Below are 15,266 nucleotides of genomic sequence, written 5' to 3'. Positions count from 1 at the left end.
TAAATATAGTGATAAACAGAGTTAAATAGACAAAATTTGTGGATATGAGATTTGGTTGATTATGATATCTAAATATATGTTATTTGACCCCCATATGATAGAATTTGTGCTTGTGGAAATTTTTAAATATTTATAAATAATTTATTAAGTGGAAAATAAGGGTTATTTGACCTTTAAATATTTTTATAACATTATTATAATAAATTTTTACATGAAATTTGTTGTATTATCTTTGAAATGGCTCTAATTTTTTTTTAAAAATAAGAGTTGAATTTATTTTAAGATTTTGGTATTTTAAAATAATTTTTCAAGAGTTATTTCTATTATCGTAAGTTAACTTGACCAAAATTCAATCCGAAACTTTCTTTATGCTCCTATTTACTTCGTGGTCATGATGTTGTTCATGCATGTGTATATCGTTTTGTGTATTTGTTGATTGATGTAGAACCCACTTCGGGTTTTGAGTTTAAACTCGAGTTTCGACTCGAGATCAAAGTGATTATCTCTGTTTTGATGCAAGCTTTTCTATTTTGTAGTTACTTGAAATTGGTGGGGTTTTCGTGTAGAAGCTGAGTTTGGGCAACACCTAGACCTTGCCGCGACCAGTATTGGTCTCCAACTTTTTTATAACGTCACTGAACTAAAGTCACTTTTTTTTCTAGATCCTTGAACTATAAATATAGATTTATAGGTAATCCAATTTTTGAATTTTTCTCATCGCAGTACTTCCGTTAAGTTTTTAAATAATGTCATTAGTTTTTTTTAGTTCAAAACGAGTTTTTAAAGTTGAAAATTGAGATTCGAATATCAAACGGTTTTTTGGTAAAGAATTTCACCGGAAAAGTCAATAACACCCCATCGTATCTGGGAAACCAGTTTCCGGCCGGTAATGCTCCAAATTCCGGCCAACACCCAACAAACTCAGTTGGTTAAAGAGGGGATAACTATAATCTTGGTCATGGTTTGAATCCTACAGGAGGAGAATTTATGATTATGTCTCATGCGGTTTACATTGGTTCACGTGGTTTACAGGCTATTGCGTGAGCCCGTGTTGTTTGCCCAGTGTGCACTTCCAGGGTAGCGGCTGCGGGTTCCCTACGATAAAAAAAATCCCGTAAGCTCCAATTTTCAAAATCGACCCAAAAATTCACTTAACATCATACATAGTGATAAACAACATCAAACAAGCTTATTAGACTAATTTATACTCGTAAATAACATCAAATCATGCAGGAGAAATGAAGAACACCGGCGACACAAAAATTTTCCGAGGAGGCTAATTCGAACACTAAAAATCATGAAAATTATATGACCATGCTCACAATTGCACGATCTATCAATCTACATCATTAAAATCACTAAAAAGCTATTCAAATTAAAACCCATATTCAAGTCAAAATTCGGAAATGACCCAAATTGAATTTTGATGGTGTAGATGGATTGTGGATTGAAAAATGAGCAATATAGTTCCTCAAGTTTCGATTTTGGATGCTAAAATTTCCTTCAAAATTGTTCTCGATTCTCCGCAACTTAAAGGATGTTTTTCACAGTTAATTACATATTTTTTAATTTTTTTTATAAGATGCCACATTATTAAAAATTAACGGCATTACTTAAAATTTAAGGGAAGGATTGCGATTAGAAAAATTCAAAAGTCCAATTACTTATCAATTTATATCTATAATCGAGGAATGTGGAAAAAAAGTGATTGTATTTCAGGAATGTAAGAATTAATTTTCCCGTGATATTTAAATACAGTTTTTGAATTGTCTCACAATGAAATTGTACTTCAATGAATTTACATAATTACAATAATCAAATATGCCCATTAGTATAATCATAAAATGTTTAGTCCGTTTATATATCACGTTTACTAGTTTAATTATCTGACACACAAATATTCACGAAATTCCATATGTACAAAGGACAGTCTATGTACATGTTCGTAAGGATGATCGAAAACCAAAAACTTAGGACGTAGGACAACTTGATTTTTTTCCTGAGATTAAAAAAAACTAATACAACTGCGCACCAGCAACACATGAATGCGTAAATCGTAACCTTGCAGCTGCACCTCATATTGTGGTAGTGGTAATGTGTGTTTTTCTCAGTAATCCTCACAATTAATAAAAGATAAGAATGTGAGGGCGATGAGATAGCTAAATAATTAAGAGCTTATCTCTTGTCGTTGTCGTCCCAGAGTTCAATTCTCACTCACATCCGAGAATTGTTAGAATAAATACTCAAATTATAGGATATATAAGTCAAATTACTTAAAAAAAAAGAGAAATAAGAATGTTTGTACCTTGAACTGTGCCTGATCTGTGTAGTATTGTCTATTTGTCTGACTTTATTTAAGAAAATGAAATGAGAAAAATCAACAGCAGTTTGTCCTAATTTATGCTTTGCTTGGTACTGATAAACGTTTTTCTCAACTTAAATTCTCTTCTTTCTTTTTTCCAATTTCTCCCATCTCTATCACTTTTTTAAAAAACAATTTTGGACGTACTAATTAAAATACCTTCTCCCCGGATAATAAGGAAACAACAATACATGACAAAAAGATTAAGTATTTGGTATTTAATCTGAGGTATAAAAAGTTAAAACCAGGCACCAATCTTTTCCGGTTTTCAAAGACCTAACACATCAAAATCATAGTACTGTAGACAAGAACCAGTAAACTACTTTCTGAATTATTTCACTCCAACTGAGGCCATTAAATCTTCATACTCTGGATCATTCTCTTGGTTTCTCCGCTGTGATTGATTAACACTCGATTGAGGTCTGGGAGGACCAGAAGTGGGAGAGAAGGGATCATAATTCTGATGTCTTCCAAAAGAGTTCAAAGATGGCCTGTTGGGAGGAAATGGTAAGTTTCCACTGAACTGCTGATTTGGGCTAAAAACACCTTGGGGTCTAGTAGGATAATTTTGCTGCGGTTGAGTGTTCCCCGGTCTGAATGGGAAAGCTCCCGCTGCATTCATCACTTGCAAGCCTGGATTGAAATTTCTCATCCCCATTTGTGGGGCTGAAGTTGGAGGTAATACTGGCCATGCACCATGGAAAGCTGGATGTCTGGGAGGACCGTAAGGGGAGCACAGGTTTCCAGCAGGAGAAGACATGTGAGCTCGAGGTTGACTCGTATGGTTGATGACTTGTGGCCCTGGAAACCCTTGCATAACAGGCGGAGGTTCAGAATTCTGCCCTGGTGGATGGAAAGATGACATTTGATGTGCTCGAGGTGGGTGCATGTTAAGGTTCCTGGGTGGCATACCGTTATGGGCATACTGAATGTTTGGCCCAAGTGTCACTTGGGGAGCTAGATTCTGTTGTCGGTTTGGCTGGAAAGTGAAATCATATGAACTAGGATGCAGTGGCTTGGGTGTTGTTGCCGGAGAAGTTGCGGAACCAGAAATTTGAACTCCTGATTGTGGATGAGGTGGCGGGGTCAATGTTAATGGAAGTGACGAAGGAACTGGAGCAGCAGCCATGGAGGGACTTGAGAGGACTCCGGGCAGCATTGCTTGCGTCACTGCAGGTGCAGCTGAAGGTCCTGATGTGGGAAGCAATGCAGATGGCTGAAATGCTGTTTTAATCGGTGCAACCATGTTGCCACTAGTAACATTAAATGGTAAGGTGGATTGTGATGTAGGAGGCCTCTGAAGAGGACCAACTGAAAGTGTCATCTGGCCTAAGTTATTCAAACCTGCGGGTGCTTGAGACCATGCAGTCAAGCTCCCAGAAGGGTTTGCCAATGGGACAGAGACAGTTGGTGGGCCAGCAGATGGGGGAACCAAAGGCCCTCTAACTTGGGTAGGCCTTAATGCGGTGGGTGTATAACCAGAAAAGGGTGGGGCGGATATATTAGATTGACCAGGCGTAGGATGCAAAGTAGGCATAGGGAGGGTTCTTGGATGATTACTATAACCTATAGGTGTCTGAGGCATATACGGCTGCTGCAGTAGTGGCTGCGGTCTCAAGGGAACAAAAGAAGGGTTCTGGACTGCACCAAATCCTGTAGGCCTTGCTCCAAAAAATGATGAAGTATTAGAATTTAATGATGCCGATGAAATTTGAACATGACTGCTTGGCATCTGTGCCGAAAAATTTTGCTGAGTGACAAAACCTAAAGGAGAACTTGTTGGAAACCATGAACCTGGGTATGACTGAAAATGACCAAATGGTTGAACAGGTGCAGAACCTGTAACTGATTGACCTACTCCTTGGTTAGCTTGTGGATACGGGATAGGAGTTCCTTGATTGGTATGAACAGCATTTACATTATCACTGGGCACTGTTATTGCTGATGAGGAATTTACTGTAGGGTTTACCTAAGAACATAAAAAACAAAAAAAAATTGGCTATTAGATAACCTCAAGAAGCTGATTAAGTGGCTGGGATACAGGGAAAATGCAACTCACTGTAACTGGAGTAACCAGCAATTCGATCAAAGAAACTGCTGCATCAACCTTCTCATATGTGTCGGCACATACATGAACATAAAGCTCTTCATAGAAATGCTGATTATCACTTTCATCAGCAGTGACCTCCTGTAATTGCAATTTTTTATTGCAGAACATTGAAACACTCCAGTTTTACTGTTAAGCTCTAGATGCACAGTACTACTACATTAAGTGACAGTAAAAAAGAATGCAACAAAGCACAAGATTTGATACTTAGTTTTGGGATACCAGGCACTTCCTTTCCATTTGGTAGCAGAGAGATATGTATATAATTGTACTTGCAGAGAGGTAGGTGCATGACATGGGAATAGTGTGTACAATTAGATGGTGGTTACAATAGTACATTACCTTCTTTCCCTTATCGGATTTGGTACCAAAAACACGTATTTTTGCTCCAGTTTCCTGATAATTGCATTTTCAACATAAAATGTGAGAACAATATAGGAACACATCTCTCTATTACTACTTATTAAGATGCAAAGAGGTAAGGTTGATATATTAAATAAAAATTGTCCCTTACCTTCTCCAATCGTTTTTGAGTATCACTTCCAGGTCCATACAACAGATTAATGAAATTGACTCCAGGATAGTCTTTGACCTACAACAACAATATTCATGCAAATTTTATATGGATGATATCTTTCATTTCCGTCGCTAGTAACAAGTCTTGTTTAAGATTAGATAATAGACATTTTAAACCAAACAACATTCATAATGTAATATAAAATAGGATTAACCCCTTAAAACTGACCATGACCATGAAAAACAAAACAGAGGAATCAACAGCCTCAGTACTTTCACAGAGTGGTCCTTGATTATTTCATTTACCATATACATAGGAAAAGGGATTGATATTTCTAGAGTCTTCTTGAATCTTTTCCTAATCGATAAAGCAACTTGCCCAAAACCTCTACTCATTTTGGAACTCAATAAATCAACATTTTATATTTACACACAACTAGACTGACCCAATCCCTGGAAAAACACAACTAATAGTACAGCTTTGATTAGTATCTATAACAAAGAATCATCATTGTTAATTTTCATGTCTTAATCACACACAACCACACAAACAGACAGAATGACAAAGATAAGAGGGACAAACTCAACAATCCTGACACTACTTGGAGAAGGCTTGTGAAAATAAGAGGGACAAACAGACAGAATGACAAAGATAAGAGGGACAGCACAACTTTCTTAGTTCTTATTATTCTTGCAATTGGCAGAACTCATATTTTCTATAAATCCAAACTTGTGTATGTTTAGAACTGTGATGCTATGAAGTGCTTAATGGAGCGAGAAATTTAATTTTACCTTTTTACCAACTGAATGTAGTGTATCATAATTTTAGATGCAACTGTAAAAAGCTATCGAAAATGATGGAATTTGTATCAGGTTTTTAACAGTAAGTCACCATAATGCATTTAGACACATTTATGTCAAATATAGTTGACATACTACTTCAATACCAGTCTTATTCATTGAAGTGATATTCTGTAACATATTTTAGCTGTGTGCAAAGCAAGGGTCACACTGAGTCACAAGAATTTCCCTACAAACTAGTTGTGAGGTGCGCACCTTACCAAAGAGTGGATCAAGATTCGATATAAATTTAATTATATGCACATAAGTAGAAATTCAAATCCAATAAGTATCAAATGAATCATATTATCAAGTTATAGTAACCAATACAACTTAAATGAGCAAGAATTACTATAAATCATGATTAAACGTGTAATGTTATGAAACAAAGAACCTTATATATTGACAATAATTCTAAAAACAATAAAAAAAATCTGAAACAAAAATTAGAACACAAAAAGAAAGATGCAAGATCAGTGTTGCAGTGGTTTGACCATGTGCGGCATAGAACTATAAGTGCACTGGTAGAGTGAGTAGAGACCTTGAATCTAGGCATGTTCTAGATAGTTATGTACTCCAAAAGAGCAGTGAGACCAGAAAAAGACTTAATCAATTCACAAAGATCTGAGAAAAGGCTTCGTCCTTACATGCCTGCATCAAATTCTATGTACGCACCCGTGGAAGGGCGAACCAAAGGTATAACTTATTCTACATTAACATTTTGTAAGGTGAACAAAAGCGAAAATGTAACATAATTTCAACATAATATGCATGACTCACAGGAACAGGAACTCTAGCCTCTCGCAGTAGGGGTTTGTAGTATGCTGGAGCCTTGTAGCTTGGATTTAATTTCAATATTTCACCTGTTAATCATTAAAAACCTGATTAACATATAATCAGGTAATATAAAAGCAGCAATACAGGATAAATATACTGATCATACCAATAGCTTCACGCCTTTCAAGTTCTAACACTTCTGACTTCTGCATTTGCAGACTCAATGTAAGTTATACAAAAAAACAATCCTCGAAGCAAATGTGACCCCAAAAAGAGATAGTACCTCACTATGACGAGAATACTCATGGCCTAATGTGTGAGATGCAGATGATAGATCTTCCTCGATGTCCACGATACCCGACTCCAACTGCTTCGTGATTTGATCCACTCGAGTCTGCTCAAAATTCGTACCACCACACAGGCAGTAATATCACTTAGTGGCACCTGGAACCAGAAATCCAGGCAAGCGATTCACAAGGAAGACACTGACATCCTCGAATCCAGTGGGAAAAGAGAAATATCTGTTTGCTACCAATTCAGCAATAAGATATTCCTTCCACAACTGGATCTAAGAATGCCTTTAAATGAACTAGTAAGAACTTGACTACAATTATGTCAAGCTTCTACTGGAAATAATTCTTCATAAAAGTTTAACTAGATCATTATAAATGTGACCACATAATAAATAGTATTTAAAAATTTAAACAAAACAGGAAAGACAATTCTTCATGCGGAAATAATAGACAGGACATAAAGAAAAGAAACAGGTAAGTAACTCGCCATAACTTCTTAACTACCTGATAAGCTGCAGCTAATCCTTTTCTCACAGCAGCATCCTGCGTCATATCGGGGCCCCATTTTGTTTTCCTCTGAGTCTGCTTACTGCTTTCTTCACTGATTAAATCACTTCCACCCGGTTTTTTACTACCCCGAAATGCAGGAACCAGCGAGCCTGACAACTTATTTTTTGGTATCACAAATCCAGACTTAGCTGCAAACTTGGAAATTTTTGGGCTACTTGTTGGAGCAGCAGATGAGGTGGATGTAACATTAGTCTGAACTCTGTGTTCAACTCTAGATGCCTGCTCAACTGCAGTGCTCATCTGGTCTTCAAGAGCACACCTTTAATTGGTCACACTACACTGTTGAAGAATGCAAGATGTAAGGCATGGATAAACACTTTATCAATCACAACTGTGACCTAAAATTTATTCATCAAAATGTATTAACTGATTATTTTCCAACTTCGTGTAAGAAGGGAGAAAAATATTACAGTTGCTTTTAGCAATAATTTGTAATACCATTATCACCACGTCTTCAATTGTTCCGGACATACCCGGCACCACTCACCAGTAAAGGAACGTGCTGTTTTGGATAAGGATCTAGGTGTGATTAGAATCATATCCTTAATATGAAACTGGACACTTCACCGCTTAGCAGCCACCTAGTAAAAGAAATTAACACCTCTGGCTAATTTGATTTTAGTGCAAGGCCTATGTGGTACTTGTCTTTTTAGGATCATTTAAATTTCATATGACAACACTTTGTCACGTGTCATCAAGTGCATTAAATTTTTAGTACATAAATCTAAATAGTGTTATAAAAAGTAACATACACTATACATGTCGAATTGAATGCCAATTTCTAGGCATGTTCAATTATAGATCTGTCTCCAAAACAATCCTTATTTTTTTTCAAATTGAAAATCGAGGCATGGACCCGAATTCATGTCCGACTCCAGCTGCGTAAAAAAACTCATACTACTTTCAACTAAAAACTGCCTGGAAGGGGTAAAAAAGATAGAGCATTGTAACCACCTATTCTGTCTTCGTTTTAATTTCTACCCCCAAGTCCTATTTTTCTATTCATCCAGAAAATAACTAACGAATTTTATGCTCTTAACTTTGTGTCAGTAAAGCTGCACGAACTTTCAGTCCCCTATATAAGACCGTTATAGAAGCAATGGGGGGGGGGGGGGGGGTTGACCTTTGGCATGATGGAGAGTTTCCTTTACCACTAGGATAAACCTCCAACCTCAACACTACGACCGTTAAATGCATATGCACATACACCATATAGAATGGATACTTGTTTTGCATTGAATTATTTTTCTTTCTTAGATTTTCTTAAAAGTTAACTAAAATTTAAACTTCTTCTCTGTCAAATAAAACAGACTATAACTTAATTCCAGTCCATTAAATTACTGGCAAGATTAACGAGATCTCCGATTCTCGTAAAAACTAGGCTCCAACAAATTATGAAATAAGTATTACTACAGGCCATCTATTTCGCGTAAAGCATAGCGTAAAAAATACTTGCAAACACCAAATACCTAATTCAGTATACATATACATACACAAAAAGACAGAGAGTGAAATAGTCGAAAAATGAGAAATGGGTACATACAAAAGAAACCCAACATTACATGAGCACAACATAACAACAATCAAGCATCATACAAATAAAAATGTAAAAAAGAAAAGAGGTGCATAATATATATAAACACAAAATAAAAATTAGAACTGACCCAATTCAAGATTTGTAGTTCAAGGAGGAGGAAAGAACCAACAGCTTCAGTTCCACGGTCTTGGAAACACAAAGATAAATAATCAGAGATTTTGAGTTGTAAGATTTTTAGGGCTTTGCATCTTCTTTCTTTGTTTTAAATTAGTTCAGAGATTTGAAGAGCAAACACACACAAGTTAGTAGGAAAAAAATGATTTTATGTTAGAAAAATAAAATAAAATTATAAACATAACTTAATCATTGTAAAATACGATCAAAATTATGAGCAAAGTTAAAAAATATATTGGATCGTTGGAGTTTCTTAAAAAATGTAACATATAATTTAATGTTTAAAAATGTTATACAAGTAAGATGAATATGCTAACTTATAAGTTATTTAGGTGTTTGAATAATTTTATTTATAAATCAATTATAAGTTGATAATGTATTTGGTAAATCAGAACTTATAAGTTGTAATTTTTTTACAACGAAACTAAAATATGAAATACAAATTACATAAACTAATAATTTTGATACATGAATTTTAAAAAAAAAATTAAAAATAAGAATAATGACCCCAAAATAAAATTATATAATATACATTATTCACTAAAACCAAAATAAAATTTAAAATTTACTTTAAATATCTTAATATAATATTTTTAATACATCAATATAAAAATAAATATACAAAATTAAAAAAAAATTAGTATACTAATTGAAACAAGAAGGTTAGCTACGTTGTGCAAAGTGGACGGGGAATATATTTTGCTACGTGAATGAAATGATATTAAATTGCTCGGCTGCAAATAGAGCTGGCCAAATGTGCGGGTTTGAACCGCACATTCGGGACCGGTTCGTACGGGACCCGTAATTATTCGGCCCGAACCGGGCCGGTTCAAGCCCGCACAATTCGTTAAATTAATCGAGCCGGTTACGAATACAATATTAGAAAATCGGGACCAGGACCGGCCCGCACTAACCTACTCACACGGAACCCGCGTGAGCTGCACGTGCCTTCAAACCCGCACAGCCCGTATAGGCCCGCACAATGCCTTCACTCAATCTCAATTCTCTCTCTAACTGTCTGCCTATCTCAATCTCAATTGTCAATCGCTGCCTTATATATTTCCTAATTAATATTTTTTTGTTTATTTCATTTATAACTTTTTAATATTTGACGCGGTTCGTTCTCTTTTTTTAGAGAGGAGTCCTCTCACATCATTTGTAATATTTTTTAATTAATAAAATTTATATGAGGTGCCGTCCTCTTTCAACCAAAAAACAAAATAATCAAAATCATTATTTTAACCAAATACGAAAATCAAATCAAAGTAATTATGAAATATAAAATATGAAATATAAAATATGAAATATATTATTTAAGAACCGGATTAAAAATAACAAAGTAAGAAACATGTACAAATTCTACTATTCTACTAGTCTACAACTAATTATTTGCTATCTGCTAGTCTGCTACATAGATTACTCCTGTATGCTTGTATGCTGTAAAAGTAATAATACTATAATAAAACATATAAATTATAATAATGCAAGTTGCTTTGTTTTGCTGGAGAATATATAATAAATTAAGAAAGCAAGTTGCAGACTGCAATTTAATCAAACCACATGCCCGCACACACAGCCCGGTTAATCCGTGTCGGCTCGCACAGCCCGTGACTCGCGGTTAATCGCGTACCGGTTACGAGTCTGATTTTAACGGTTTAAACCCGGCCCGAGTCTGATTCGTTATTAAGTTGGTCGGTCCAGTGTTTATATCTCGAGTGCTCAACCCGTGTGCGGCCCGGCCCGGCACGCACGGACCGCACAAGTGGCCAGGTCTAGCTGCAAAATGAATAATGCGGCATGAAAATGGGACTGTGGGGTTCAACCAACTTTGGCAATTTCATCATTTTTTACGGTAAATGACCGGTTTCATTTTTTTGCCAAACAGGACGTCCAAATTAGTAATAGACTATCGGCCCATATGTGAGAGGAATATGGAATGCTAAACAGGCACATTCTTTTCTGTTAATATCTTGATATACCATTTTCAAAACTGAGTAACCGAAATACAAATTAAGAGGACTGAATATTGTTTTTTTTTACAATTACACATCTAAATTACGCTTTCTTGAATTAAATATTTTTTTTTATCGTATGGGACCGAAAGTAGCTACCTTAGGGTGAGCACTCAAAAACTCTGCGTGCTCACACAATAGCCTGCGAATCATGTGAATTAAGATAAACCGCACTTAAACGACATGCTCTGTTTCAGGAGGCATAATCATAAATTTTTCTCTCGTAGAATTTGAACCTGTAATCAAGAGGATAATTGTAACGACTGGGAATTTCGCGACGTGATTAAGAGAATAAAGTATGATTTTGTGGTGTAATTATAATTTATGTGATTTAATAAAGGGATTAAAATGTTTAAATGTGAACTATGTGATGTTATGAGAAATGGAATGTTTAAGTAAGTATTATATTCTAGTGACGTGTCAGTTGGTATTGATAATTGATGGTGAAGCGTAATTGAAACATTTAGCGTTGAGCCGTCAAGCAGAACGTAACCCGATACGCGAAAAGGGGAATAATAATAATAATAATAATAATAATAATAATAATAATAATAATAAGGAAAATTTGTGATCGAGTATGAGTCGTGATACGTGAATATGTGCTATTGCTTGGAAATATGCTTGATTATATGATTTGCTGATTTTTAAATGATTTTAAGGGATTCATTTGATTTAAAATAAGGTTTATTGGACCTTTAAATGTTTTTATAAAATTATCCGAGTATGTTCAAGGTGTGAAAGTTGTTTTGTTATCTTCAAAATAGTCCTAGAGACTTTATAAAAATGATAGATGGATTTATTTCGTGATCGGTGTATTTTAAAATAATTTTATCGAGTTATAATTTTATTTTGAGCACAATCTTGTAAAACCCGTAACAAATCAACCGTTTGCTCAAAAATTATTTTAAAAATATGGCTGAAGAGCTAAATTCGAGATCTACGCTCTAAAATTATAACTCATTTCATTACCATCTTTTTTGAGAGAGTTACTTCATGTTTAAATTCATTTTTTAGATTGAAAATAAGAGAAAAGAGAAAAGAAAAATTAAAGTATGGTATAATGACCATACTACCCTTGCCAAACTAATATATATACTTCCTCCCCTCCCCTTTCTTTTTCTTTCACCCGGCCTCACTCTCTCTCTCTTCTCTCACTTTCTCTCATCACTCTCTCTTTTCTCTCTTAACTCTCGAAGCGCTCTCTCTCTCTCTCTTATATTCTCTCGGTACAATCCTCTTCTTTCATTGATTTCTATGGATTCATCCATGAAACTTCATGCTCATTCTATATATATATATATACTTTAAATCATATGCATGTGTGTATTTGTACTTGCATGCGAGTGTGTGTGTGTGCAATGGGCTCGGTTCTGAGCCGAGTGTCGAGTCTTTGTTTCTTTCGAATGCTTGATGTGTTTCTGTGAAGATTGAGCCTTGCATGCGTGTGTTGATGTGTTTTTGAAAGTTAATCGGAGGTTTTAAGGTTGGAAACCTCCGAATAGGGGAACCACCGTGAAACCACCGCCACCGGTGATGAACTCCGGTGAACCGGTGGTGAGTGATGATGTAATAATTGAGCTCTCGTATTCATAAAACTATTTTCGATGTTTGCATGTGGTGTTTTATTTAAAAACCAAATGAGATTTGTGATTTCAAAAGTTATTGAGTTGATTTTGTTGATTTGAATGGATGTGGATGTTTGTTCTAGGATAATGTTGAGATATTAGAATAGTTGATGGTTTAAGGAATTAGAATGATGATTGAATGTGATTATTTCCTAAAACCCGAATGGGCATTTGATTTTGAGAGGATCAAAATTTATTTTTAGTGATGAAAATGACTTGTTGATGTTTATCCTTAACAATTATTGCATAATTAGAGTGCTTGGTAGTTCAAATGCTTAAATGGATGTATGAATGATATGATTCTTAAAATTTTCGAATGTACTTGATTGTTCTTAAGGAATTAAGTTGATTTATGTGTCTAAATGGATTGTAGATGTAATTTCGACTTGGTTTTGGACGAAATAGTAAATGCATGTCAAGATATAGCTTGGAGAATTCGATGTTATATTAGGAAGGGATTGATTGTCAAACCACGAGGCGCAAATAGAGTGTAAAAGCAAGAAGGTGAAGTTAAAGACCAGGGATGGTGCTGAAGTGTTATTCAAGGGGAAAAGGCAAGAGAAGAAGTTTTTAACGGCTATTCAAACAAAAAGACTGTTACGACAGGGATACGAAGCTTATTTGGCTCACTTCAAAGATATAGAGAAATAATCCGTAAAGATTGAGGATATTCCGGTAGTAAGAGATTTTCCCGACGTGTTTCCAGATGAATTACCTAGACTACCTCTAGATAAAAAGATTGAGTTTAAAATTGATTTGGCTCCTGGAACGGAACTAGTATCGAAAGCTCCCTATCGAATGACGCCAGTCGAGACGAAGGAATTAGCAGCTTAGTTGCAAGAATTGTTGGATAAAGGAGTTATACGCCTGAGTGTATCCCCGTGGGGTGCACCGGTGTTATTTGTAAAGAAGAAGGATGAAAGTATGAGGTTGTGTATTGATTATCGTGAATTGAATAAATTGATGATTAAGAATAAGTACCCTCTACCGCGAATTGACGACTTGTTTGATCAGTTAAAAGGAGCTACTTGTTTCTCCAAGATTGATTTTAAATCTGGGTATCATCAGCTGAAGATTAAAGCGGAAGATATACCTAAGACGGCATTTCGAACGAGATATGGACACTACGAGTTTTTGGTAATGGTGTTTGGTTTGATGAACGCGCTAGCCGCATTTATGGATCTTATGAACAGAGTGTTCAAGCAATATTTGGTTAAGTTCGTTATAGTGTTTATCGATGATATATTGATATATTCCAAGACGGAGGAAGACCATATGGAGCATTTGAGGATTTCCTTAGAAATCTTGAGAAAAGAAAAGTTATATGCCAAATTTTCGAAGTGTGAGTTTTGGCTAAAGGAAGTACAATTTCTTGGACATGTAGTCAATAAAGAAGGAATCAAAGTAGATCCAGCCAAGATAGAAGCTGTGATGAATTGGGAAAAACCCAAGACTCCTACGGAGGTCAAAAGTTTTCTGGGATTAGCCGGATACTATAGAAGGTTTGTGCAAGATTTCTCTAAGATTGTTGTTCCATTGACTAAGTTGACAAGGAAGAACGAGATGTTTGTGTGGACGGATAAGTGCGAGAAAAGTTTTCAAGAATTGAAGAAAATATTGGTAACCGCCCCAGTATTAGTGTTACCAGATGAGAAATGAGGGTTTGTGATCTTTAGCGACGCTTCGTATAAAGGACTAGGATGTGTATTAATGCAACACGGGATAATAATAGCGTATGCGTCAAGGCAACTAAAGCCACATGAACAGAAGTATCCCACACGTGATTTGGAATTGGAAGCAATTGTGTTAACCTTTAAAATTTGGAGGCATTACTTGTATGGGGAAAATTGCGAGATCCATACAGATTATAAGAGTTTAAAGTTATTTTCACTCAGAAGGATTTGAATATGAGGCAAAGAAGATGGTTAGAATTGATCAAATATTACGACTGTGCAATAAATTATCATCCTGGAAAGGCGAATGTGGTAGCAGTTGCTTTAAGTCACAAGGAAAGATTGAATATGTTAACTTCGTCAGAGGAATTAATCAAGGATTTTGAAAAGATGGAAATAGAGGTACAGACTCCAGAATTTGGAGGTGAAGCAATGTATGCGATGTTATTTCAACCCGAAATTTTGGAAAAGATTCGATGTTGTCAAGAACAAGTAATGAACCACAAGATAGATAAGTTGTCAGGAGAGGAAATTAAAGCTCAAAAGGATGAAAAAGGAATATATCGTGTTAACTCACGTATTTGGATACCTAACATTGTGGAGCTAAAGCACGATATTTTGCATGAAGCGCATAACTCAAGATTTTCAATTCACCCTGGAAGTACGAAAATGTACAAAGACTTGAAAGAGAGTTATTGGTGGCCAAGCATGAAAAAGGAAGTCACGAAATGGATAAGTAAGTGTCAAAGAGTAAAAGCAGAACATCAGAGACCGAGTGGA

General features: G+C 35.5%; 1 protein-coding gene across 3 annotated transcripts; it reads right to left on the bottom strand.

Annotated features, from left to right (window-relative positions):
• Nucleotides 1-2,554: 2,554 nt before the first annotated feature.
• Nucleotides 2,555-9,298, bottom strand: LOC141683434 (uncharacterized). Of its 3 annotated transcripts, none has more exons than XM_074488153.1 (9): nt 9,130-9,298; nt 7,400-7,744; nt 6,886-6,996; nt 6,769-6,808; nt 6,606-6,688; nt 4,984-5,061; nt 4,812-4,865; nt 4,422-4,550; nt 2,555-4,331 (listed from the first exon to the last, which is right to left on the bottom strand). In XM_074488153.1, the coding sequence occupies exons 2-9, from the start codon at nt 7,703-7,705 to the stop codon at nt 2,694-2,696; spliced, it is 2,439 nt and encodes an 812-aa protein (XP_074344254.1). In that variant the 5' UTR covers nt 7,706-7,744; nt 9,130-9,298; the 3' UTR covers nt 2,555-2,693. The 3 variants fall into 3 exon arrangements, with proteins under 3 accessions (XP_074344254.1, XP_074344255.1, XP_074344256.1); XM_074488154.1 differs by having other exon boundaries at nt 7,400-7,739; XM_074488155.1 differs by lacking the exon at nt 9,130-9,298 and adding an exon at nt 7,904-8,057.
• Between the last annotated feature and the right edge of the window lie 5,968 nt (nt 9,299-15,266).

Source organism: Apium graveolens, chromosome 9 (genome assembly GCF_009905375.1).
Source record: "Apium graveolens cultivar Ventura chromosome 9, ASM990537v1, whole genome shotgun sequence".
Classification (NCBI taxonomy): Eukaryota; Viridiplantae; Streptophyta; class Magnoliopsida; order Apiales; family Apiaceae; genus Apium; species Apium graveolens.
Note: the sequence above shows the minus strand (reverse complement) of the source record. Positions and strands in the feature narration are given on the sequence as shown.

Excerpts from the sequence above, each read along its gene's own strand:
- LOC141683434 (XM_074488153.1), bottom strand. The coding sequence starts at position 7,705 with ATGAGCACTGCAGTTGAGCAGGCATCTAGAGTTGAACACAGAGTTCAG. Across the intron at positions 6,997-7,399 it reads GATTAGCTGCAGCTTATCAG|ACTCGAGTGGATCAAATCAC; the intron begins GTAGTTAAGAAG and ends AATTTTGAGCAG. Across the intron at positions 4,551-4,811 it reads AATCCGATAAGGGAAAGAAG|GAGGTCACTGCTGATGAAAG; the intron begins GTAATGTACTAT and ends TTGCAATTACAG.